General features: G+C 42.9%; 2 protein-coding genes across 5 annotated transcripts in view; both read left to right on the plus strand.

Annotated features, from left to right (window-relative positions):
* The first annotated feature begins 990 nt into the window (after positions 1-990).
* On the plus strand, positions 991-23,164 carry myofl (myoferlin like). The gene is made up of 54 exons (XM_084470350.1): positions 991-1,206; positions 1,618-1,673; positions 1,813-1,904; positions 3,840-3,948; positions 4,050-4,149; positions 4,430-4,599; positions 4,699-4,827; positions 5,265-5,327; positions 5,461-5,511; positions 5,691-5,721; positions 5,831-5,946; positions 6,179-6,305; positions 6,685-6,788; positions 6,878-6,946; positions 7,035-7,078; positions 7,229-7,311; positions 7,423-7,461; positions 7,676-7,800; positions 8,198-8,311; positions 8,743-8,920; positions 9,180-9,304; positions 9,420-9,529; positions 9,854-10,046; positions 10,591-10,746; positions 11,149-11,280; positions 11,621-11,784; positions 12,215-12,329; positions 13,060-13,162; positions 13,465-13,604; positions 13,952-14,116; positions 14,455-14,542; positions 14,909-14,986; positions 15,118-15,299; positions 15,654-15,812; positions 16,153-16,254; positions 16,653-16,814; positions 16,929-17,094; positions 17,487-17,557; positions 17,666-17,680; positions 17,787-17,885; positions 18,030-18,158; positions 18,962-19,117; positions 19,295-19,386; positions 19,671-19,841; positions 20,409-20,557; positions 20,755-20,894; positions 20,988-21,076; positions 21,162-21,257; positions 21,549-21,690; positions 21,830-21,929; positions 22,028-22,221; positions 22,304-22,413; positions 22,540-22,687; positions 22,881-23,164. The coding sequence occupies exons 1-54, from the start codon at positions 1,119-1,121 to the stop codon at positions 22,917-22,919; spliced, it is 6,168 nt and encodes a 2,055-aa protein (XP_084326476.1). The 5' UTR covers positions 991-1,118; the 3' UTR covers positions 22,920-23,164.
* Positions 23,165-23,486: 322 nt separating this feature from the next.
* Positions 23,487-27,571, plus strand: part of parga (poly (ADP-ribose) glycohydrolase a) — a 33,983-nt gene continuing 29,898 nt past the window's right edge. Inside the window, exons 1-5 of one of the 4 annotated variants that reach the window (XM_084470425.1) lie at positions 23,487-23,620; positions 24,263-24,321; positions 24,559-25,167; positions 25,737-25,869; positions 26,968-27,090. In XM_084470425.1, the coding sequence (XP_084326551.1) occupies positions 24,293-24,321; positions 24,559-25,167; positions 25,737-25,869; positions 26,968-27,090 (894 nt within the window). In that variant the 5' untranslated portion in view covers positions 23,487-23,620; positions 24,263-24,292. Of the gene's footprint in view, positions 23,621-23,741; positions 23,827-24,262; positions 24,322-24,558; positions 25,168-25,736; positions 25,870-26,967; positions 27,091-27,571 lie in introns of those variants that run through there. The other 3 variants (XM_084470426.1, XM_084470427.1, XM_084470428.1) reach the window with 3 other exon arrangements.

The raw sequence follows: 27,571 nt of genomic DNA on the forward strand, positions 1-27,571 counted from the left end.
CTACATGAAATATGTATGCCAGTTAATGATGATAATTAAGATTGCACCGGGTTACTAAGAAGCAGCAAGCTAAATCATCGTTGACTAACATTAGCTACCATAAGCTACAGTTGGGCAGATCATATTTATATTTATGTATACATTTAAGTTAATGTTCACTGTACGTAAAATCCAGGGAGAGTAACATGCTATGTTTATACATACCTAGCGTACTAAAATACCTATAAAACGATGTTTTATGTTCTTCCTCTGGTTTTCCTGTAGCTAGGTGTCGCTGAGGGCAGGGGAGTGTCGACCAAACTGCGAACTCATAGACGGTCTGGCACCTCTTGAACGCCGTAGTCTGAAAATGTATTTATTAAATGATAATAGTTTCGAGAAGTACAAATAAATAAACAATGTAATAGATACAACAAGTACACTGAATTATTGAATGATTGAAGCCATTATTAATTAGACAAACAAACCATTATTCACATTACTAAATTACAATTAAATGTATGTTTCTTATACTAATTAGGTTTCTCGATTCATTTAACGTGGCTTTGGGGGTCGATATCAGGACCTCCCCATCACCGTTAGGGGGCGCTTAAATAAAGGATGAAAATTGCTCCGATATTTGAGAAACGCAAACTATTTTACTTGTCTCCTGTTTAGTCAAACTTTAGTAACAAAAAAAAAAAATCATTGAGAGAAGACATTATTTTTGCGATTCCTATCAGAATCGCCGCTGACAATTTATTTATCACTTATCAGCTCATCATCATCTCACATCTCAGACATAAAAGCTGCGGTTACTGGAAGAGGATGACAGAATTAAGAGGGAGCAATGTTTTTGTAAGCAATGTTTGTCTCTGTGTACGTGGAGAGAGATTGCAATCCCTTACAATCCAGTAAATAATAAGCCTAAATCTCACAAGCTCTGCCCTCTTGTGAAAGCCTAGTGGTCCTCATTCCCTGGTGCAATACAACTACACCAGCGGGTGCCACTTTTAGCTCTCCGTTTCCACCCTCAAGGCAGGCGCACTCGCATCAAGCGAGGCGACGTCTCCGAGTAAACCTTCTCTCCCCTCACCTCTTCGCCTGGTGCAAAGGAATGTGTCTATAGGATCGGCACAATGCTGCGGGTCATTGTTGAGTCTGCGAGTAGCATCCCCAAAAGGAATTTTGGGGTTCCAGATCCAATAGCTGGAGTTTTGTTTAAAGGTGAGTTATGACTTACTTTTTGGATTGAAAATAAGTTTTTCTTTTATGTTCTCCTACCTATGTAACTTGTTGGCATCTTTAGCAACCTAGTTAACTTCTTCTAGTTGATTTCTGGTTGTGTTAAAGCAATTCTAGCCGACTACATTGTTGTCTCGGCAGTGATTCATACACAAAAGCGAAACGTATCCTTATAAGGTGAGAACTGGGTCTTCCCTGGCACGTGTCCTGGACTTGAGTCTTTTTGTATGGGCAGAATATGTTTTTTTTTTAAATAATAAAGAATCATGCGATTATAAGTGATGTGACTGCAGATGCATTCGGTTCATAGGGTTTTTGTTGTGTACAGACTTGAAAGACAAATAGGTCCACACTGATCGGTGGAACTGCTCTGTTTCTACGGTTTTTTTACAGGCGAAAAAAAGAAAACAAAGACTATTGACAATGATTTAAATCCTGTATGGAATGAAGTAAGTAATAAATGACATCCGTAAGCTGCAGCATGAATGTAATTCATTTATGTAATTTAACACTGGCCAATGAATAAGTAGGTTACATTTTCTTAGTTGTTTTATGTATTAAGTATTTATGCATGTATTGTAATGACAGGTACTTGAATTTGACCTGAAGGGCATTGCCTTGGACCCTTCCTCACACATAGACGTAGTTGTGAAAGACTATGAAACTGTTGGAAAAGACAAGTAGGTGTATCCTTGGGCACACACACACACACACACACACACACACACACACACACACACACACACACACACACACACACACACACACACACACACACACACACACACCAGTTAGTTATTCATGAATCATTGCAGTGGAAAATGAACAATTATTTGTTTGCGAGTGTAACCAAGAAAGACAGTTCATGCACTGTATATCTTCAATTAAATACACACCAAACTAGGGACACACTATGGTTATTGGTTGCATTATTGCAACAAATGTGTAGTGCCATAGTGCTACTTCAGAACGCAGTTTGACTTCCTGTACGGAAAGGTTTCCGTACAGGCTGCCTTCCCTGAGCACCGTTCCTACTCCACAACGCTACCTGTTCAGGCTTGCTGTGCCTTGGAGCTGAGGTATAACATTGATATTTACATAGCAGTTCAACCCTTTGTTACTAAATACCTTTTGTTTTGGTTGTATTGGCTTTCCCTACAAGTATTAGACGTCTTAACTATATCTTAAAACAGTGGTCTTTGTTAGTGGTTATGTGTGTGGAAAAACTTGATGTGTCTGTAGAGAATAAGGTGGGTTGTTTGATTACAGTGAAAGTAGATGTAAATGTCAAAGAGCGATGGTGGTTATGGTTACCGGGCTTCGGCAAGTTATCTGGCACAATTGTGGAGTTTTTGGGTAACCAAAGAACACTGTGTGTGTGTGTGGGTGTGGGTGTGGGTGTGTGTGTGTGTGGGGGGGGGGGGGGGGGGGGGGGGGGAGAATGTGTTCTTCCTTGTCAGTGTGGCCAAACTTTACAAGAGTTTGTGGTAGAAAATGTGGAAAATGTAGGCCTTCTGCTTGTATTGTTAACTTTGTGTCATAGGCTTTGTGTGTAGGCTATAAAAGTCGGCCCTCTGAAGTGCAGCTTCAGAGGGTGTTCAGCCAAGTGTTCAGCCTGCTGATGACTGTGCTGTGAGTGCTCTCTCATTCAACTAAATCTAAACAACACTGCTTTGCTCTTACAAGAACCTTCAAGTTTCACGTTTCAACGCTGTGTACACCCAGTGTATTTACAGTTTCTACATTGATATTCAATGTTACCATATTCATAAGATATTCAAGCATAATTCTTGGTTTACTCCATTTCCTATTCTTTCTCTGCCCATCCCCCCTTCATCTCTGTTGCTAAATCGGTGTAGCCTCAATGCTAGCTCTGGTGTACCAACCTCATGCCTGTGGCTCACTCTAATTGTTTCCATCCCTCTGTCATCTTGCCATGCAGCCTTTCATGCTAACACAGGCTTCCCTCTGGAAATTGGCTGGTGTTTGTTTGTTCTTTAAAGTCACGTCTCTGTTATCCAAACAATATAATTCTGGTCTTTGTCATGGTGACAGGATGTTAAGATCTATCTGTGTTTACAATTAACTCACTATCATAATAACACTATCATAATCTGATCTGTTCCTCTAACACCTCTCTTCAATAGTTGCACTTGGATGGAACTTGAAGTTGCTCTTTTGGAAAATATGGGTTGATATAGTTAAGAAATCCCATGTGGTTGTCACCTGCATCCTACTTCTGCTGAGCAAGGGGGGACTCTGGGTGTGTATTGGTTGCCATGGCTTTGGCCTAACAGTTGAAGTGAAACAGGGAAATGGGCACTTCTATTAGCCAATAAAGAGAACTAGGTTGGGAGTTTCTCTGAAAAAAAGAGAAACAAAATCAGAACATATGAGTACATTTTATATTAAGATGTTCATAAATGAGGAACTGTGTTTACAGTGTGGCTTAATAAAAATGTATATATATATATACACATTTTTATTAAGCCACACACACACACACACACACACACATATATATATATATATAATTTTTTTTTTTAATATATATATATATATATTTATATTATATTTTTATCAAGATTTAACACCTATCTTTCATTGATTTTAAGATTCATTGGCTCTGCAAAAATTTCCTTGAGAGATCTAGCCAGTGGTCAGGCAACCTCCCTCCCGTTCAAGAATGTTCCCCTGGTCAATGAGAAACAGCAAGCCATTGGGGTAATCAATAATTTCCCACCAGTTAACCACTCTCCTTTCAAGCATTCATACATTTATCCTTTTGTTATCATTTTACAAATATATTTATTTATTTATTTCAGGCGGCCATTAATTTGGTTGTTGGGTACGAGCCCCCTGCTGGCACCTTTCCAAACTCGAACAATGACCACCCTGATGGAGAGGTGTCTTACGAGGACCCTGGTGAGTGAACCATGGGCAGCATGGAGGTGGAATTCACCTCAGAAGTCACTGGAATATGGAACTGGAATATGCTTTGGCATTTCATGTTTGGATTAAGGATCTCTTCATACACAATTTTTACCACAGTAGTCTTTAACAGAGTTAAAAACAGTTCAAACATTAATGCCGTGAAATGCTGTGAGATGTCCTGATTGTAGAATGATTAGAAGAATTCTGCTAGACGTACACATTTGATCACATTTAGCAATTTTGATTATATGTATTTTTCCCTCCACTTGAGATGGTGCGGATGAGGAAGAGGGTGTGGAGAACACCGGGAACGTTTTACAGCCAGGAACTAAACAGGGAGAGCATGCCAGGCCTGGGCAGAACCCCAACCCAGGCCAGAAGACCATCCGCCACAGCAGTAAGAGACGCAGAGCCCTTGCCAACAAGCCTCAGGACTTCCAGGTATTGTGGAAAAGCCATTGACTGATTGTCTCAGATGCCACCGTGGTTATCACCTTTGACAGCGTTTGAGGGGGCTCACTGTTGCTCTGCTACATCCAGATTCGTGTTCGGGTTGTCGAGGGTCGACAACTTCCTGGCAATAACGTCAGGCCGGTGGTGAAGGTGAATGTGTGTGGAGAGACCCACAGGACACGAATGAGAAGAGGAAATAATCCTTACTTTGACGAGGTAACCTCCTCCTCCAAGTTCCTCATCCCACAAAAACCTTGCCAAACAGATTTTTTTCCTTTCTTTTTCCATTGAGAAGATATTATACTCTTGTTACAATGCCTATTTTTTCTTGCTTGTCTTTAGCCCTTGCTTTTTGACCTCTCTTTGTTCCTGTAGCCTCCATAACAACCTGATAAGGCTCTCTGCCCTCTGTCCTAAGCAGCAGTGAATCATCTGAAACCAGAGGTCTGAAGTTAAATCCCTGTGCTTACTCTTGCATTTTACAATCTTTCCTGCAACCATTTGTTACTTTACTTTTCTCAATCTATGAAAAAGTCAAATGTATATTGAAAGTAGTAAAGTTATGTTATGTATTCAAAATCCAGACTTCAAACTTTAAGTAATCAATAATCAAAATGTTATAAAATGAATGAATTATCTTTTTTTTTCTTCAGATGTTCTTCTACAATGTTAACATGCTACCCTCTGAGCTGTTCGACGAGAACATCATATTTCGGGTTTGTACCATTGTTCCTGTTCAAATACTTTATATTTAATCTCATATGTACTTGACAACATTGATGGTTGATGTATGATGTGTGGCCATTGATCTATTGCTAATTGCTTGCTGTGGTTCCTCTGCATTCACAGGTCTATGATTCCCACTCCCTCAGAGCGGACAGCTTAATGGGAGAGTTCAAGGTATTCACATTCCTTTAATTTTTCTGTCAAAGCACCAAAGCAGTTTTACTGCCGGAATTAATATCTTCTACAAATTACTTTTTCAATTAATTAATTAATTAATTAAAACACCATTCACTCATTAATCATCATCATCATCATTAATTAAAATGATTATCCTTTTCTTTATATTCACCCAGCTTGATGTTGGGTATGTCTACGACGAACCTGGTCAGTATTTTCTCAGTATCAAACATCTTTGGACATTTGGTTATGTAAAGTGCATCTAAAAATTGCATTGTGTACAAGTCATGTCAACATTTTATTTTGTATTCTCCAGCTCATTCAGTGCTGAGGAAATGGCTTCTGTTGAGTGATCTGGAGGACTCTGGCTCTGGGCCCAAGGGTTACCTGAAAGTCAGCATTATCCTCGCGGGGAATGGAGATGAACCGCAGGTGTGAGATCCTCCCATTCTGGGTCAACTACCCTCTGATGAACACAGATCACTGTACAACAAGACGCAATACACCCTACAGCGCTCCTTACCTCCTCACCTTCCCACCTCCTCCTCTCCTCTCTCCTCTCTTCTCCCCCCAACCTCCTCTCCCCTGACCCCTCCTCTCCCTCCCTCTCCTATCCTATCCTCTACATACCTCTCCCCCCCCCCCTTCCTCCTCCTGTACCCAGACTGAGCGTCGGGAGGTGAACGACGAGCAGGATGACATAGAGAGTAACCTCCTGGTGCCGGCCGGAGTGACCCTGCGCTCGGCCAACATCAGCCTCAAGGTGTACCGGGCGGAGGACATGCCCCAGAGTGAGTGTCTGTTGGATTCAACTGGGCACTGAGAAGCTTCAGATTAGTCACCGGCAACCAATTAAACTAGCACAAGGCTATTCATATAACCTGTAAGCTCTAAGCAACATGACATCTAATCTTGCTACGTAGTACCATGATATCCATATCCACCACATATGTGTAAAAATGTGTAAAATATAAAATACAGATACTAATACTATACTAATATCGGGAACATACATTAACAAGAATTGACCACAGATCGCAATACATCTAGCAGCATGCGTTGGATCATTTGTTCACTTTGTGATAAATATAAATATTGCTATGTTTATCTTGACTGTTGTTAATACATGGATGCCAATGTAAAATAAAACAAAACTGTTTTATTTTACAGTGGATGATGCATTTGTTCAGACGGTCAAACAGGTTTTTGGAAAGGATGGCGACAAGAAAAACTTGGTGGATCCATTTTTTGAGATGAGCTACTCTGGGAAAAAGGTATTTACCAAAGGTTTAAATTTTAAAATGTGTATGTGTGTATCTTTTGTTTGCACAATTAATTCAAAATTATGCTCATTCTGTTTTAGCTGGGCACCAAAATCGTAGAGAAAAATGCAAACCCAGAGTGGAACCAAGTGATGAATATTCAGGCCAAGGTAAAATAATTGTTTGCTTATGTAAAATACATTAAAAGCACCAACTACACATGCTAAATGCACCTAATACTGCTTTTTAAATTCACAGTTCCCCTTCATGTCTGAGTGCATCAAGTTGACTGTTTTTGACTGGTAAGACCTAGAGACATATACAAGTATTGTGTGTGTGTGTGTGTGTGTGTGTGTGTGTGTGTGTGTGTGTGTGTGCATGTGTGCGGGTGCGTGTGTGTGTGGGTGTGTGCGCTTATATGTTGCGTGCAAATGTTTTATTACTTTTTTCAGGGATCGTCTTACCAAAAATGACGTCATAGGAACAGCCTTTTTGAATTTGAGCAAAATTGCTTCATCTGGGGGGGAGATTGAGGGTAAGAGATCATTTTTTTCTAGAATCTTGAATGGATCGTCATTTTGACCATCTAATACTTTCTGCATGATGCATGCTGTATTTATTGTATTATTCCCTCTCTTCGAAATAGAACCTCAGGCTGAGAATACCAACACACTGTCATCTGAATGTAAGAAGTTATGATTTTATTGTGATGTATTTTTATTCCAAAGAAAGGGAAAAACATTATAATCTCATTTGACAAGCTATAACCCGGGTCTAAAACGATGTCATTGAGAATAGCAGAACGTGTAACACACAATCAGATGTATCATTAAACTCACTCAACATGTTTGACTCTGAGTGTGAACAATGATTGAATCTCCTGTGCTCGTGGACGCCAGTGAGCACGGCGGAGTCCGAGGTGGGCTTCCTCCCGGCCTTCGGTCCGTGCTACATCAACCTGTACGGGAGCCCCAGGGAGTTCAGCGGCCTGCCTGACCCCTACGAGGAGCTCAACACGGGCAAGGTACCGCGCAGACGTAGTCGTCATACTGAATTCTGACACAGGTCATTCAGTCACAGGTCACTGTGGAGCTGGTAGGGGGTTAGGGCATCTTGCTCAAGGATGCCTACAGGGTTCGACCGAGGACACTGGGGATCAAACCCAGAAACGTTTTAGCTGGGGGACGAACTGCCAAACCACTAGACTGTCCTGCTCTCCCTGGTTGGATCACCCTTGACCATAGCTTACCTGTTGTCAGACCAACAGTCCCAGTCCCTCACCAGCTCCTTAACGATCTGTATTTGAATTCACTTTCAAGTCGCTTTTGCTAAAAGAGTCTGTGTCCCTAATACGTAATTATTTGCTTATCACTACAATATCGCCATCTGTTTGATGTTTGTGTTTATGTTTTCCGTCCCAGGGGGAAGGGGTAGCCTACAGAGGACGGGTGCTCGTCGAGCTGTCGTCCAAGCTGGACGAGAAAGTGGACAAGAGAGTGGAGGACATTTCCAGTGATGACATCCTGTTGGCGCAGGTGAAGAGAGACAGACCTCATCTCTATTGTTCCGGTGCTCGATGTCTTGTTTGTATTTCATTATGAGGCCATTAAAGCTTCTGTAGGGTAAGAATTGACAGTTGTAAATCATAGCCAGCTTCTGTGTTTGAGTTGCATTCCCTCCAGCTGTGGTGGAGTTATGGTGTTATGATGTGATTGAAAGGCAAAATGCATTGCCCAAACCAAACAGTGAAAAGGATGAGCCTGATTGGCCTGAGCTGGAAGCTTTCAAATTATTAAATTGTCTCATACAGAGGCAGGCGTGCAGTCCACCAAAACAGATATTCTTACATTTCACTCACTAATAGCTGAAGGACAGCTATGGCATTCCAAACTAATAACACTCAAAGTATAACTGTTGACCTATCTCTTACCTCCAGCATCATAACTGACCCTCTCCCTTTTGTCAGAAATACCAGCGGAAGAGGAAGTACTCGCTGTGCGCCGTCTTCCACAGCGCCTGCATGCTCCAGGAGCCCGGCGAGCCGATCCAGTTTGAGGTCAGCATCGGTAACTACGGCAACAAGCTGGACTCCACCTGCAAGCCCCTGGCGTCCACCACGCAGTTCAGCTACGGCGTGTTCGACGGTGAGAAAGCGCTTCTGTTTTGCCGTTAGCCATTTTCAGACGACCTGCAGCCTTTATTGAAGTTATGTTAGAGGTAATTTAGATACAGGTAATTTAGGATGAATGGTCAAACTAGGTAAGGGGTAACCTCTGCTCAAGGAGGCCTAGAGGTAGCCTGCGGACATTGGAGATTAAACCAAGTATTTTCATAGTTCCCAATCTCATGACCGTCACTGAGTTTAGAGAAGTTAACCTTACCCATCCCCAATCCTGCCCATAGGTAACCACTACTATTACCTTCCCTGGGCGGACACTAAGCCTGTTGTGATCCTCACATCTTTCTGGGAGGACATCAACCACCGCCTGGACTCTGTTAACATCCTCCTCTTCATCGCAGAGAGACTTGTGAGAAGTGATGACTTGATAAACCAATCCCGTTCCCTGTATTCTCACTTTTCTCTACATTGTCATCTGTCGTTCATATTTTGCACCTGAAATATTTTATATTTATTGTTTCCAGGAGGCCAACCTCACATCCTTGAAGACGGCAATCATAGCCAAGGAGCCTGAGTCCCGTCTAGTTGAGATTTGGTTAAAGCTTGTGAATCACACGATCGAGGACCTCAGCAGGTAGGGCGTTCAGAGGCAGAGTGGTCCTTCCTGTACCGTTGACCGTCAAACTGTGGCTCGGGACCCAGGAGTGGGTCAGAGCATGAGAGTTTTGGATCACGGGATATAAATATTATAATAGTACAAATATCTAAGATGTATATACTTGTCAAGTATGTTTAATTTGATCATTAGTATATTTCAAGATTGAAAATCAAGAGAGAAAGTTAAAACACATTCTTTTTTTTTGGTTTTAGAAGTTTTCAATTAGGCACATGAATCATTATTTGAATTGATTTGATTGATGCACAAATCCATTGATCCCTTCCTGAACGTCCCCTTCAGTTTCAAGCTCCCTGTGATGGAGGGCCAGTCCAACCTGACCGCCCTGGACCTGCAGATCAAGAAGCTGCGTGACGCGTCGGTGGCGAGCATCAGACAGATGGCCCAACACATGAGGGAGGAGGCTACCGACGTCAAGGCCACCGTCAGCGAGTTTGAAGACTGGCTGGAGCGACTCAAGCAGTTGGCAGAGGAGGTCAGTGATGAGAACAACCAGGAGAACTTAGATAAATTTAAATCAACTACAATTGGCCCCACTACGTCAAAACAACACATTTTCTGTAACCACACTGTAACCTCCCTAGAATCAAATTAATTAATTCATAGGTTTAAGGTGAAATGTGTAGGATTTGCAGTGAGGCTGCAGATTTCAGCCAACTGAATACTGAAATACAGCCAAGTCCTTTCGGCTGGATGCCACTACATTCTTCACACGGATGACACAGTTTAATCGACTTTGGAAGCTTTGCAGGCAGAGCAGTTGTTCCCTACTGACATGTCAGTGCAATCTTGAGTGTGTGTGGTGATGTCTGGTTTATGCAGACAGGGTTTTACTCTAAATAAGAGGGGTAAAATACTAAACATGATAATATATTGTGTTCAGTATAATCAGTAGTGTGTGTATGGACTGGAGACAAAGGAACGAGGGCTTTGGAAATGTTGTGATTGAGTGAACACAAAATAACAATAGTAACTCGGTGTATTAACTGATTTTCATCCAACATTGCCCATCGCTTCAGCCTCAGAACAGTTTCCCAGACGTGATCATCTGGATGATGCGCGGGGAGAAGCGGGTGGCCTACGCCCGTGTCCCGGCCAATCGGATCCTCTACTCCACCATGGGGGAGGAGGCCTGTGGGAAGTTCTGTGGGCGGACCCAGACCATCTTCATGCAGGTAACCAGATGCTAGCTCCATCTAGTCATTAAGCAGACGCTTTTATACAAAGGGACCTGCAGTGAATTCAGACACCCGACTTCAAAATAAGAGGTAGGGGTTAGGTGTAGGGCATCTTGCTCAAGGATGCCTACAGGTTATAATGTGGACCATGGAGATCAAACCCAGCCCCTTCCGGCATAAGTCAAAACCCCCTTACCACCACTACACTTTCCTAACCCCACTCATTACAACTCATATCACAATGTACTCATAAAACGATAATCCTTGCCAATCAGCTACTAACCAAGCCTTTTCTAGCCTTTTATTTGAAATGGTCAATTATCATTTACAATTCTGTTACATATCTATTGATTGATTGATCTATTGCTGAATCGATTACTTACTCATCCCTCCACCCAGTATCCGATGGACAAGGACAAGGGCGTGAAGATCCCAGTGCAGCTGCGGGTCAACATGTGGCTGGGTCTGTCGGCCCATGAGAAGAAGTTCAACAGCTTCGCCGAGGGAACCTTCAGCGTGTTCGCAGAAATGGTAGCTAGCTCCAGAGCCTTATTGATTTGTTGCTTTTATGTTCTGTTTACCACACTGAAAAGTAATGGTTAGAAACCAAATGCTATTAACCAGTTAGTCAATTAGCAGACACTTACCCAAAGTGACTGTTTAGATACATGTGCCAATGAGGGATAACCTCTTCAACCTGGACCCTAGTGTCCAGGTTAAAAACTCGAAGTTGTCCTTTGATAAACAGGTAGGGGCTCGGATGGCTTGCTTAGGAATGCAGATAGACATTGGGGTTCGAACCCAGAACCTTTCGACTGGAAGTCAAACACCCTAACCCTAACCCCCTGACTGTCCCGCTCTCTCACGGCAGTATGAGAACCAGGCCAAGGTGATCAGGAACTGGGGCACCACCGGTCTGGTTGGCCGCCACAAGTTCTCGGACGTGACTGGGAAGGTGAAGCTGAAGCAGGAGCGCTTCATGCCGCCGCGGGACTGGGACTGGGAGGGAGACTGGTTCTTTGAGCCCGAGAGATGGTCAGTACGATGTCACCGCTGACGCTCGCATGCAGGTCTGGGCTTGTGCCAACCCCTAAGTGCATAACAGTGGGCCGCTGTCGTGGTTGTGTTTCGGCATGCCACGCTGCGGAATGCTTTGCATTCTGGAATCGGATTTCAGATTAAACAGCAGAACCCAAATCAGTGCTCGGGCAGGGAAATACTTTAAGGGAAAAAAGATTTAAGTACAATCAAAGGAAACAAATGGCCATATTATTGGCATTTGCCCAAAGCACCCTCCTTCTTTGTCTGTTTACATTCTCCCATCAGCAGTCATGTAAATAACACTTCACGTCCTCTAAACTTCCCCTTCCTAGCATATTTGCTTTAGCCCACACATACATCTCAAATGTTAAGCCTTGTGTGTGTGTGTGTGTGTGTGTGTGTGTGTGTGTGTGTGTGTGCTCAGCCTGTTGACAGAAGCAGACGCCGGGCACACAGAGTTCACAGACGAAGTGTTTCAGAACGAGACACGTTTCCCCGGTGGTGAATGGGCGCCGGCCAGCGAGCCGTACACAGACGTGGTAGGAACAGCGTCCTTTAGGGACTGTGTAATAAAATACGAGCCACATAAAGTGGAACGGTCTGCTATTCTCTAACAACAGATTCATACACGTGGTGACATTTGCGACATCAAACAGCACCACGTGAATCGTGGAAACTTAGTTTCAGCAAAAGTTGGACCATTGCCTTCATTAGTTTGGGATTTGCGTGCTCCGTTAGTCCAAATAGGACTAATAAGTGAACCAACTTTACCACAATTCCCACTCATGTTGCAGACCATAATTCGCTCACCAATCCTGTTTGAAACAGTACTTTCTTATATTATAAAAATCTGACAACTCATACATTTTAGTAAACTTAAACGACGAGCAAGCCAAAAATGAGCACATTCTTTCCAAAGTGAGTGTGTAAGCAAGAGAAAATATGGTTGTTGCACATGGGATTGGCATCGAGACAGCCATTTGGCCTGGAACAGGCTGTGGCAAGTAATTGTCCATGACGATTAAGTGCAGGCTTTTGCACATACACTGATGACTGCAACACACTAGTGCTCTAAACACGCTGCTTTTAAACAGTGGACCTCCTAGTGTATACTGACATACTATACATATTTTAAAAAGAGCACAAAAATAGAACAAATATGTAGTAATCATTCTTCCTGAGGTCACAGTAACAATAACGAGTACCGTCTGTAAGTATGTGCCAGCTGTTTATCTGGACTTTAGCTAGCTGTCCCTGTCGTTCATCCAGAATGGAGAGCAGGCTCAGAGCCCAGGGGAGATGGACTGCCCCCCCGGGTGGATGTGGGAGGACGAGTGGAGCTACGATGTCAACAGAGCGGTGGACGAGAAAGGTCAATAAAACCAACCAATCCATACCTTTCTCTAGCTGCTGATATCTCCATGTGGTTTGCTGCGGTAACTTGAATTTATCACGTGACGATGATTTAGATTTTTATGATTTTCCGCATTCAATAAACTCAAAAAAGTAAGCAAAAAACATTTGGTACAGTTAAGGTTAGGCAGGCTATTGAGCTTTGTTGGTTATATACGTTTTTGGGTCCCGCAACAAATATGAACCGAAATAGCGCTCTGTGCACTTTGGGCTTTATACAGTATATATTTGTGCACCTTTTCATTTTTTTTGTGCCACCAGGCTGGGAGTATGGAGTCACCATTCCCCCCGAAGACAAGCCCAAATCCTGGGGGGCCGCGGAGAAGATGTACCACGTCCACCGGAGGAAGAGACTGGTACGGCCACGCAGACGGACATCGGACGTCATGCCAACTATAGAGGTGAGGCCGGCAGAGGGAAGGAAAGGAGGGAACTTTGAGGATAGCAAAGGAATGTAAAGAAGGGAACTTTGAGATTAGTAAAGGAAGGTCAATGAGGGAGCTTTGAGGTAAATCAAGATCGAGATAACCTTAATGCCAGCAGAGGAAAGTAAAGTTGAGAACATTGACTTCAGGAAAGTAAAATGTAAGAAAAGGTTTTATCCCAGCAAAGGAAAATAAAGGAGACAATTCTTTGGTTTTGGAAAGGAAATTGAGAAAGCAGTTACTAGTAACAGAGGCAACTTGAAGAGCGACTTGTTGTTGATGTGCCACTCTTAACTACTCTTAACCTTTTGTTTCCATTAAAGAGACGGACGTCTGGAGACGACTGGGAGTACTCCTCTCTGATTGGCTGGAAGTTCCACAGGAAGGAGCGATCATCAGACATGTTCCGGCGGCGGCGTTGGCGAAGGAAGATGGCTCCCTCAGACCGCATGGGGGCATCGGCCATCTTCAGGCTGGAAGGGGCCCTGGTGGGTAGCTAGCTGATACAATAAAATAAATATAGATGTTGGTGCCTTGGTACCACATTCCTTAGTGACTGCAGTTCTCTGTGTTTTCTAAAAATCTATTGGCATGACTACAGGATGGAAATATGTGGTATGAGTCATATCCTGTCATTATTCCCCTTAATCTGCCCTCTTCCTGTTAATTAATGGTGGCACACTATACTCGACTAGTCGACATTTCTCCAGCAAAACCAGCTTGTTTGTTTATCTTGTTCCTACACTTGGTGTTTTGAGCAGCGGTTTCCGCTTGTTTGGTGAAGCCATTTCTCCATTAAGCCAGTACTCTGTGTTTTGTTATCTAGGGTGTTGACGTTGACGAGAAAGCCAGCAAGGCAGACGCAACTAAACTGTTTGGAGCCAACACACCCAATGTTTCCTGTAATTTCAGCAGTAGGTGACCCACGCTCAGTATCTGGCAGGAAATGACTATTTCTAACTATTTTCTAACTATTTCATGTTGTACGCGTGTATGTGTACACATATCGGTACTCTATATGTGTATGCATAAGCATATGTTTATGTTTATTTAAATGTGGACATGTATATGGAAATATTTTTATGTTTATGACTATTATTATGTATTTTCATATGAAAATGTTTACTGGTGTATCAGAATCAGTTTACTAGCCTAGCCTAGTACCATGTCTTAGTGCACTGCTATATATATATATATATATATATATATATATATATATATATATATATATATAGTATGTACCCAGGTTTACATCTTATAGAGTCTATTGTGCCTTCCAGGGTGCTACAGGTACCATCTCAGAGTGTACGTCTACCAGGCCAAGACCCTCTGTGCGATGGACAAAGACAGCTTTTCCGGTATGAAGTACAGGAAGAGCCTCATCACTCTTGTGCAATAACAACACGATTCCCCCGCCAAGAGCAGTAGATCATCACAGTGTCTCCGTGCTCCAGCCTAACACGCCCCGCTCCAATCCGTCTCTCTACAGACCCCTACGTCCACGTGTCCTTCCTGAACGTCAGCAAGACCACGGAGGTGGTGAGGTCCACCCTGAACCCCACCTGGGACCAGACGCTGATATTCGAGGACGTGGAGGTCTACGGAGACCCCAAGACCATCGCCCGCAACCCCCCCGACGTGGTGATGGAGCTGTACGACAGCGACCAAGTGGTGCGTGAGGACCGCACACGTCCGAATGGTTACAGCCCTGCACAGTCTGATCTGATGCATGAGTCTGTGAACACAAAGTGTGATGACAGATTCTGCTTTTAGCCCTTTTTGTGTTATACTGTTGTGGACAAACAGGTTTGTGGTTAGGGTGTTGCGAGTCCCAGCCAAAAGGTTCTGGGTTCGATTCCCCCAATGTCCACAGTACCTGCGTGTAGGCCTCCTTGAGATGCAACATACCCTAACTCCCTAATTCATCTATTCATGATATGCATCTAAAATAAAAAATAAATCACTGTCACTTTGGATAACTGTGTCCACTAAAATGGCTAAACGGCTCGGTTTATTGCTGTGCAGGGCAGAGACGAGGCCCTGGGTCGCTGTACGTGCCCTCCGATAGTGAATCTGAACCCCGCTGTGGCCATCAACCCCAAGCTGCTGTGGTACCCGGTCACCAAGAAGGGCCGTAATGCTGGACAGATGCTGGTGGCTGCCGAGCTGCTGCTGAAAGATGGGGTGAGGACCTTATATGGTGTTGTTGGAGTTAAAGAGAAGGCATGTGGATATGGGGAGTAGTTGGAGATAACAAGAATATATGGGCGGGGAGGAATGGAGGGAGGGAGGGAGGTGGAGAGAAAGGGAGGGAGTGAGGGAAGAATGGGAGGAAGATGGGAAGAAGATGGAAACAAATATAGGAATGACGGAAGGATGGAAAGAAGAAAGAAAGAAAACATTGATTGAAAAATTGAATGTAATAATTGTTTTACATACATTTCAAAATCAGTATTTTAAAATGATTATGCGTAAAACTTTTGATTGAAGAAATGTGGATGAAATGTGGAATCTGTGCTTCCAGGTGAACGAGGGAGACCTTCCCCTTCTCCCCCCGGTGAAGGGGGACAGCCTCTTCATGGTACCTCAGGGAATCAGGCCTGTGGTGCAGCTCACCGCCATTGAGGTAAGCCCTTGAGTCACACCACCCTGCTATTCAACCAGGTTCCCACCTGACACATCCAGACAAGACCAGACCAACCCTGCAGATTCAGGACAGGAGATAAGGAAATCTGATTCAGAGCTCTTTTTTCACTATTTGCAATTCACCAAACCCTTTCTTAGTATTTATTCACTTATTTTATAATCAAGGTCAAGTTTATTTGACCTTGAATTTGCAACCAAGGGATAAGAAGTGCTTTGAATTGTATCTCCCTTTAGTCAACTTTGTATTTTCTTCTTTTTTCTTTGTTGCGTTTCTATTCTTTGAATTGCTCTGTGGTTTCTTGGTTGCCTTTCTATTGTTTGAATTGCTCTGTGGTTTCATAGTCATCGGGTGTACCTCTGTGCCTCTCGGCTCCACAGGTTCTGACCTGGGGCCTGAGGAACATGAAGACCTACCAGCTGGCAAGCGTCTCCTCTCCCAGCCTGGTGGTGGAATGCGGGGGTGAGGTGGTGCACACCGCCGTCATCAAGAACTTCAAGAAGAACCCAAACTTCCCCGGCTCCGTGCTGCTTCTCAAAGTGGTATCGCTCGTTCTCTTTTCAACACATTAGGATGACTCACCCTCCACCGTTACAACAGTATCGTTTTTCAGATTTCCCCCTTGTTGATGGTTGTTCCTGTTTTTCCTCCACCAGCTTCTGCCCAAACAGGAGATGTACACCCCGCCCATTGTTCTGAAGGTGGTGGATCATCGTCCGTTCGGCAGAAAGCCTGTGGTCGGTCAATGTACCATCGATTCAGTGGAGGAGTTCCGCTGTGACCCGTACCGCAACAACAACGAGATGGTCATGTCTGCCAAAAGTAACCAAAACACTCACACTCACAAACAAAGTCTCTAGATTGCTCTCTTTTTTCACTCACTTACTCACTCAGTCACTCACTCGATTACTCACACACATGCTCCACATGCACCACAAACACACACACATACACACATACACACTAACACACACACACACACACACACACACACACACACACACACACACACACACACACACACACACACACACACACACACACACACACATGCACGCAAACACATACACACACACACACACACACACACACACACACACACACACGCACACGCAAACACATACACATACACACACATGCACCAAATGCACATACACATGTCCCACACGCAAACAAAGTAATAGTATTTACTTGCTGATGTGCATGTTTTGTAGTGGCGATGATTTCATCTGCCCCAGGCGATGTGGTCATAACCATTGAAGACAGACCCATTGTAAGTGCTAAGGTACGTAATCATTTCCAAAACATCAACACCTCACCTCAACACAGCAATAATCTCCTACCAGGATTAAGTTCTCATGGATTTCCTCTCTGTTTGTTCCTCTGTACACAGATTCATGAAGAACAGGTAGATATTCCCTAATGTTTCTTTGGTATTATGACCTTTTGAAATTTATAGGCTGTGTTTTTGAAGTCCTCACTTCCCTTTATTTCTTGCTCACTTCCTGTTTCAGCAGGAAGATACGGTGGACTGGTGGAGTAAGTTTTATGCCTCCATAGGAGAGAAGGAGAAGTGTGGTCCTTACCTCCAAAAGGGATATGACACCCTGCAGGTGCAGACCACAGAACACTGTTGTGTCTTTACATAACGTGCAATTTTCACAATGATAGTCTTTAAAACAAACTCATTGTGAATCATTGTGTGTGTGTGTGTGTGTGTGTGTGTGTGTGTGTGTATGCACGTGTGTCTACCCCAGGTGTATGACTGTGAACTTGAGGAGGTTCCAGAGTTCTGTGGGCTGACAGACTTCTGCCGCACCTTCAAACTGCAGCGAGGCAAGACGGAGGATGAGGATGAAGATCCGTCCGTCGTGGGAGAGTTCAAGGTGCAAACAGACTCCATGTTGTGTAGTTAGAATAGTACATTCCTAAAAGCATATACATAATACTTTGCCTCTCCCTAGTGGAATATATAAAGTGGTCTCATTTAATATTTAAATGAGACTAATTTGACTTATTTAGAAAAATGGCCTCATACCTTGTAGATATTAAACAGATCTATGCTCACACAGACTCTACACGTAAAATTGTATATAATGTGAATGTATGTAATGTTATGTTATAAGCTTATTGTGTGATAAGCCAGCATGGATCAGGTTTAAGACCCCTGTAGTGCAAAGAATAATGCACATCATAGTCGACGATGCTTGTGAGAAACAAAATGTACCAATGAGTGTGCAGTTACGTTATCCTGCAGAAAGTGTATGGTATGAAGCAACAGGGTTAGAACATGAGTTCCAGAGCAGTGGCCGCTGGTTGGTAGTAGTGTGGGAGTTTGAAAGGAGAGAAGAGCTTCTTGAGTCCTAATGGAACAATGATGGATGATATGAAGCTCTCTGCAGCTGGAGGATCAGTGACTGAACTGCTATAAAGTTGACTGAACTGGAGGTTCTTGGAAATAATAAAGATGCGTTGAAGTGCATTTTAAAGCCCCCATATTAACAAATGTTCAAAGATATCAAATAAATAACAAAGGATAATAATTCACACACAAACACACACGACAAAGAATTGTGCACAGACAGGCTGTAGACATTTTTAGAGTTTAAACCCAAAAGCTTGCGATGCACAAGCCCTATATAAAGCATCCTGCCCCCATAAAGGACCTGTTGCCTGGTTTATGCCCCAGGGCTCCTTCAGGGTGTACCCGCTGTACGAGGACCCTGGGATGGCTGCTCCTCCACGCCAGTTCAGAGAGCTGCCTGAGAGTGGACCGCAGGAGTGTCTGGTCAGGATCTACGTGGTGCGCTGCACTGACCTGCAGCCCAAGGACAACAACGGCCTGGTGAGTCTCCCCCATCCCCTGTAATGTCAAACATGCAAAGCAACAGTCTACTGTTGTCTGTTAGTCTTAACTGAACTTCAACAGCTCATAATTTGCATTGATATCCTAATTTGTCTCCGTATTTTTGAGGCCGCATCAAAGGTTCAACTAAAGGTTCTGTGTCTGTTCCCATCTCAGTGCGACCCCTACGTTAAGATTCATCTTGGGAGGAGAACAGTAGATGACAGAGAAAACTACAAACCCAACACACTCAATCCAGAGTTTGGCCGGTAAGACAACAAGTGCATATCAAGAAAAATAATCAACACATTATAATTCGTGTTTCTTCATATACTCATTACACTTTGGTTTATTTTGTGTATTTTACCTCCACACAAACCCAAATATATAGTTATATATTTGGGTTTGTGTGGGGTGAAAGCATAACTGAGATGATGAGATGAGATGATGAGATGAGATGAGATTCAACTTTATTGTCATTTAGCAAAGCACAGGTACAGAGCAACGAAACTGACGAGTAACTGAATGTCTTGTTTTGTTTCTGTGTATCCAGGACCTTTGAGATGTCCTGCTTCCTCCCCCATGACAAGGACTTGAAGATCGCCGTCTATGACTATGACCTTCTGAGTCGGGACGAGAAAGTGGGCGAGACCATCATCGATCTAGAGAACAGACTCCTCTCGCGCTTCAGCTCCTACTGTGGCCTTCCACAGACCTATTGCATGTAAGCTCATACTGTTGTTAAACATCAAGTCTAGACATGTATCTTTAAACGGATAGTCTGCCGCTCACCCTACTATTATCACTGGATCATTATAATACTTTCCTTGGGTTCCAATAAAAAAAAAGAAACATGTACATGACATGACATGTAGCAAAGCTTCAGCGTAACGTGTTGAGACAAAATATAAACAAGGTGGATTTTCTCCTTTCTTATACCCTGGAAATCCAGAGTTCTCGGGAGAGCACAATTTCATATCTATTGGTTAGCTCCGCTGGTCTGGATACGTCACCCCTTCTATTCTTCTGATTGGTCGTAGTGTTATCCAATTGCATGCAGTGATATTTTCAAATGCATGCTTGGTGCCCCCCCGAGTTGGGCCATTTTCATTTCTTGTTGCCAGACCCTACAGCTTTCTAGATGTGGGTCTGGATTTCCAGGCTACCTTTCTTATGTAACCAAAGTAAAGTTAGAACAAATTGGAGTAGCTCCAAACAAAGTGCTGCATGGCCTAGTATAAAACAACAAGCACAGGAGACAGCATATGTGTAAGCATGTGTTTCCCTACAGCTCAGGGACCAACCAGTGGCGGGACCAGCTGAAGCCCTCTCAGATCCTGCAGAACCTGGCCAGGCTGAGGGGGATTCCTCCCCCAGGCATACAGATGGACGGCAGCTCTCTGTCCTTTGAAGGGAAACAGTACAGCCTGCTGGACTTTGGTGGGCATAATAACACTCCATGGCATTGATGTCGTTGAGGCATTCTTAAAGAATAGAAGGATAACTCCCATGGTCACACGTCTTAATTGTTTGTTAAACAATTATACACTGATGTTGACTTTACTTTCACTTTCACTTTCACTTTCGTGGTCTACAGGGATTCTTTGAAAAACTTTTGTTTCCTTGTCCTTTTTCAGAGGCCAATAAGGTGGAGCACCAGCATCTTGGCCCACCGAAGGAAAGGCTGGCCCTGCATGTCCTCAGGAACCAGGGGTTGGTACCAGAGCATGTGGAGACCAGGACTCTGTACAGTTCTTTTCAGCCAACACTATCCCAGGTTAGACCTTAACACAATGTAAATGGACAAAGATTATGTATGTGTGCTATAGTGTTTAATTTAAATGTAACATTACTTCTTCCCTAAATTCAGGGGAAAATACAAATGTGGGTGGACATCTTCCCCAAGAGCCTTGGCGTGCCTGGGCCGCCGTTTGACATAGAACCGCGCAAAGCCAAACGGTATGAATACCCAAACTACAAAATAATGTCATGGATGTTATTTGATATGGGCATGGACATACCTCACATAACGGTGTGATTTTAGGTACCACCTACGGACCATAATCTGGAACACAACAGATGTCATACTGGACGAAACGAGTATCACTGGAGAAAACATGAGTGACATCTACGTTAAAGGGTACATGATTGTGTATAGTAAACATTGCTTTGGTTTAGTGAAATAGTAATACTATATTCAATTTGGTGGAAGCATCTCTGTGAGTAGAGACATTCTTAGCCGAAGTGACCCCTGTGGGAATCAGTGAGATAGACAGGAGCCCTTTTAATACCTTTTACTCCTTAAATGCGGTTTTCACAACCATAAATGTATTCATTAATTCAATGCATTGAATGTTGGCGTCATATTTGGTGAAATATTTCTATCACACATAACTTTAATTTGGTTAAATATCACTATCACGTCTCCCAGATGGATGCCAGGGATGGAGCAGGATAAGCAGAAGACAGATGTCCACTACAGATCCCTGGACGGAGACGGGAACTTCAACTGGAGGTTCATCTTCGGGTTCGACTACCTGCCAGCAGAACAACTGTGTCTGGTCTCTAAAAAAGTAGGAGTAACATAAATTCAACATCTCTTGTTTTTCCACTAAGTAATATATCCTCTCTGTATATGCAGCGAGGATACATGCTTCAAATGTAAATGAGACTGGAGAACAACAGCAAGATGTTGATGGTTTGTCTTTCCAGAACAATTTTTGGAATCTGGACAAAACCGAATTCAGGATCCCTCCGAAGTTGAACATCCAGATATGGGACAATGACAAATTCTCCTTGGATGACTACCTAGGTGGGTCAATGCTGCTCTTTATTTACAACTAACCCAGACAATACAAACACGTTGAAAAAACACATGACTTAACTTTAACGTCCATAACTCTGCCACAGGCACAGTGGAGCTGGATCTGCTGCATCTGATTCCTCCAGCTAAAAGCCCAGAGAAGTGCAGCCTGAAGATGATACCGGGCATGGAAGGCTCAAGCCTGTCCAAAACTTCACCAGCTACCTCCTTGTTCTCCCAGAAGTCAGTGCGAGGCTGGTGGCCTTGCCTGATTGAGCAGGATGGAAAACATGTGATTGGGGTATGTTAAAAAATAACAACTAACAATCAACAGAGTACATGTGTTAGCAGGATTGTTTTGTCATTTCTTTCATGTTTTACAGGGGAAGGTGGAGATGACCTTAGAGATTGTGGAGGAGAAGGAAGTGGAGGAAAAACCAGCGGGGAAGGGCAGGGATGAGCCCAACATGAACCCTAGACTGGAGGCTCCCAAGTAAGATGATGTTTCTCTCTTAGGAGTTCAAATTAATTATCTTTAATATTTTCTTGCGTTCATAAATTAATAAACATACAAAAATTATCAATTGATAGTGAACTATTTTAATGTTTTGTCTTCCAGCCGCCCAGACACATCATTCTTCTGGTTCACAAATCCGTGCAAGACAATGAAATTCATTGTGTGGCGCAGATTCAAATGGATTTTCATCATATCCATTATTCTAATACTGGTGATCCTGTTCCTGGCAATCATGCTCTACTCCCTGCCTGTAAGATCATCTATCATATTGACACATCCTGATATACACATTGCATTCTGCATATTGATCATAGACTATCTATGTCTCCATAAAGCTCCTATTGAGTATCACATGAATACCACATTTGAATATATATTTTGCATTCTATAGAAATAAATCATAAATAAATCAGTAACCTATGTATTAATTGTTGTGTCCACAGAACTACATCTCAATGAAGATTGTGAAGCCTTTCTCATAGTCAGTGCTTCCAAGGCTGCCCCCCTGCTCCAAAAAACAAAGAGGGATGATGGTTCACTATAGCCAGTAACCTGCCCATTGGAATCAGCAATTGAACAAAATGAATGTTTTCATGCCTGCTATTATTCAGATTGATTATCTTCTTTGAAAGGCCCTTGTTTCGCTTTTGCACTACGATTAACGCTAAATAGGTTGTTTGTTGTTGTTTTCAGCGTGTACGCATTTTGTATATCAGTAAAATCTATGAAATGTGAGCATTTAAATAAACGTAATAATGACTTGTTTGCATTATTGTGCCATTATAGTTACTATAGAAAAGGTGAAAAATAATAATATATATATATTCTGTTCCTCCTGTCAGAGGAACGACCCGACTCAGTTTCTAAAGACGTTGACGCGTTTGTTTTGAAACTGATCATCCGTTACATTCCTAGGAAGGATATGCACGACAACAAACTCTCTTTACGATAGAGTTGCTGGGATACCTACTCATTATCCCGCCCCTTTTTCCAAATGCATGTTTTGATTGGTTGTGATTTGATTGCGTCACCCCGTGATGTCACTCAGCGACGAATTGAAACTAAAACAATACCAAAGGATGATACATAAAGTAGTTTTGTCTCAAGACAATTCCGTTGATGCAAAACAGTTACAAAAAAATGTAATATTTCGAACTCAGACGTACACAAAGAGAGCGTGATTGTAAGTTGGATCAAGCTTTTTAATGGACAGTTTGGCACCATGATCTCCATCAGTTCCAGTCTGTACTTTGACCACTCAATGCTAGCTTAACAACAATAGCTAGCGTCATTCTTCAGCAGGTTGACAAGTAATATGTCGTATTTTAGACTCACTATGTCCATGAGAAGATGCCCATGAGAAGATGGCTAGATGAATCGCTCATGCAGGTAGTGTGTCATGGGTCTTAGGTAACGTTATACTGATAATAAACGAAGAGCCATGTCAAGTTAGCTAGCTCGTCATATATTGTGGTGGTCGTTATAGAATCAGTTTTGTGAAGACCCTGTGCTCTGTGAAGGTGTGCTGGCTGCAGTCTGTGTTGTTTAGTCGAGATCGTCAAGGCGTCACGCAGAAACAAATCACGGATCAGAAATCGGGAGCTGAAACCGTTTCAGCTGGCAGTCTTGTAGCTAACTGTTATAACTCAATTCTGAGATACACGCTAATTGCTTTTATAATAACACACCTGAAGTCACATGCCTCTTTTTTATTTTCTTGCTTTAGTACCTCCTTTATTTTTGAAATACTAATTTCCTTTGTCTTGGAATGGTGATGATGAAAGTCAAGAAAGTTTGAAAGTTTAAATTTTTTCCATCTTCATAGCTTTGATACTTCTCCCTGAATTCCCTCAAGATGGATCAAGAAATGGATTCCCAAAAAAGGTACTAACTTCCATGTTAACTAACCTGCTTAGACACATACATGTATTGTGCATCAGTAGTGTACATTTGCTTAATCTCTAATAATCATAAGTAGCTAAAACTGGTCTCATATATATATATCAAATATATATATAGAAATGAAAACATTATGTACTTATTGGCACATATTTTACAAAGAAGTGTAAGTGTAATTTTGCTTTCCAGTAAGTGAACCCTACTTTGATCTGATAATTATAGTGACCTAGGTGCTGATGGGTCAGAAGGTGCCACGGATATAACATTAACGCAACACGAAGACAGAAGTGAGCTTCCTGGTAAACCCACAATGTGTGTACTGGTAGAAGATTGTAAGTCAACGTCTTCTCAGAATGACATGGACTTTGGGGCCACGAGTGGACCAGATGATCTGGGCTTGACCTTGGCTAAAGAAGAAACCGCTGAGATGCAATGCCACAATGGACAGAAATCAAGCAAGAGGCCCAACTCGCCAGAACCCCACCCGGTTGAAATAGCCTCGGCATCAAATCCAAAGCACAGCCTCCATCTCAGTTGTAGCCCTAAAAATGTTCTCGATGCACCTGATGATGTGGCGATGCTGAGCCCTGAAAGCCCTGTATGTAAACATCTCCAAGTAGACAGCGCCACTCCGTACAGGGAACCCAAGTTTCCTGATTTAGCAGCAAACACAGACCATTCAGGGATTTTGGAACTGGAATCCGGGCCACCTGTCACAGCCCAAGTGGATTCCACGGTTGCATCAAAGGATGCCGTAAAAACTGCACGTGTTGGGTCTTCTCATACGAAATATGACTCCACTGGACACCACACAGGAACCACTTTAAAAGGGTAACTGTTTTGCCTAGCAGCATGTTTTGTTTATTTACCCGTGTATTTTTCGATGATGGATTCGGAAAAGTCGCATCAGTTGTCCTTTAATGCTTGGCTTGCCCTGCCCTCATCGTGTACTCTAGTTAAATAGTTAAGTTAAGTTAAATAGGACTCTAAACTGAGATGCTTATCTCAGTTTAGAGTCCCATTTAAAATTGTTCTGGCCCGTAACAAAGAGCCTTTTTGGAAAGAAACAGGGACGAATTAAAGTACAAAAAATATGAATATTCAGATATCTTCTACTTATACCTCATTGGGATAATGCAGAATATGTTCTGTTTGCTTACAATTGTTACTTACAACAATGAAGTACATTTTCTTGTACTTTGCAACTCGTTGCTGTTTCTCCCCAAAACTGCTTCTTCTCACAGGTGAACACTATTCTCCATTGAGTTAGATTGGACTCTATCCTGAAATAAGAGTCGTCTGCATGGCTGGAGTACCCGACAGGGCTGGGAGTGCTCTCCATCCAATGCAAGCCGTTGTGCACTGACCCTTTCCTCCTGCTCTCCCTTTCCCATTTTCAGCTTTGCGTTCTCATTGGACGAATTGGACAGACCGTGGCTGGGGACACCCATCGACGAGCTGAACCGAATGCCCCAGTGTGCTCCTCCTCTGTCCCACCTGAAGCCCATGCCTAGCCACACAGTCACAGTTAGGGTGAGCTCACCTTTTGTGTTTGGTTGGTGTTTGTCTCATGGTTGTTTGTCAGTCAGACATGTAAAGCTGTTGAATATATTTTTTTTTAGCACAAATACAAGCGCACATAAACAGGTCACACATGTGCAGGCTTTCAAACCCATGTTGAGACACACACACACACACACACACACACACACACACACACACACACACACACACACACACACACACACACACACACTAATACAACTATAAGGAAATAATTAATTAATAGAAGCTGCTGATGGGTGTACCTGATGCATCTGTTTGTGTTGTTTGTAAAGGAATGATATATCGACCATTTGGTGGATATTAAAATATAGTGAGTGCATCCATTCCTGCCACCCTGGCAGTGTTAATGCCATGCTTGACAAGTTGAGCTAGACAGAAGAACAAACTAGGCAACAGGAGCACTTGAGCTAAGCTATGCATAAAAGAGGTTATGAGCGCCATGGTGGATCCTGTCTGTCTTTGGAGTTATGAGGAGAGAGTTGTTGTGAATAGGGAGAATTGAGTCAGGCAGTGTGAAGTCAGCACGCAACCCCCTGAGGGCCTCTTGTCAGTAAAGCTCCCATCACACTGCCGTATCCTCCTCAATCAGTCCCTAAGGAATACTCATACACATACACAGAAACACACACACACACACACACATGCACACACACATGCACGCACATATACATACACAAACGCATAAAAAATTGAAGCAGCTGGCATGAATTTTAAGTTTTTTTTTTCCATCAGAAGATGTTGTTTCTATGATGGTCATGATCATGTCTATAGATGCAGTAATAACATAACACTCTATCACTTCAAATGTAATATTTGTGATACACCCTCCAGTGCAAATAGTTAGATAAAGTTTAAATATCTAGTTAGATCAAATCTCTAATTTGTATTTTTCGAATTTCACTTTTTTATAACATCACAAATAAACTATACTCTATTTTATCCCAAAAGTGACTCTTGAGATCACTAAATACAATTAAAACCAAGAAGTTTGTCTGCTTTATTTCTTCTTGAGTAAACCCAGCCCTGTACCATCATTTTATCCGTCTTTTGTTCTGGATGCTCCAGACAGACCTCCTGAGAGAGGGGGAGGTCCCCATCCAGTACCCGTCCAAGTTCAAAGACGCGTGGGACGACATGTCCGTCAAGATGCCCTGCTCCGAGAAGAACCTCTTCCCCGTCGAGACGGAGGTACTGGCAAACACAAGGCCCACTACACTTTAAATGCACTGAAGCATAAGCCCTGGAGACGGTCCATCTTAGTTTCAAGGGGGGCCAATACAGATATCCTGAGTAGAGGATGTGATTTCTAACCTCAATACACACAAGGACTCAAGTTCACATTTACGACACTCACATTCACCCATTAATGCACGCACAGACAGACAGACAGACGGACAGACTGACACAGACACACAGACACGGGTTTGGACCCTAATGCTCGCAGTCTACTAGTAGACATCCTTGAGCAAAATTCCCTAATCCCCAATAATGACCGAAAACATTACGGTAAGACGCTTTGCATTAAAGCTAATGCTAATGAATGCTAATGAAAAAAAACGTAAATACTAGGAACCGATTACCAAATCAAACCAGTAACCCTCCTTTTACCAGAAGAGGCCACCCTAACTTGGGACAGTACACGAAGGTGGTCAGCAGACATGTTTTTCAG

Source organism: Micromesistius poutassou, assembly GCF_964030765.1.
Source record: "Micromesistius poutassou genome assembly, chromosome: 7".
Taxonomy (NCBI): domain Eukaryota; kingdom Metazoa; phylum Chordata; class Actinopteri; order Gadiformes; family Gadidae; genus Micromesistius; species Micromesistius poutassou.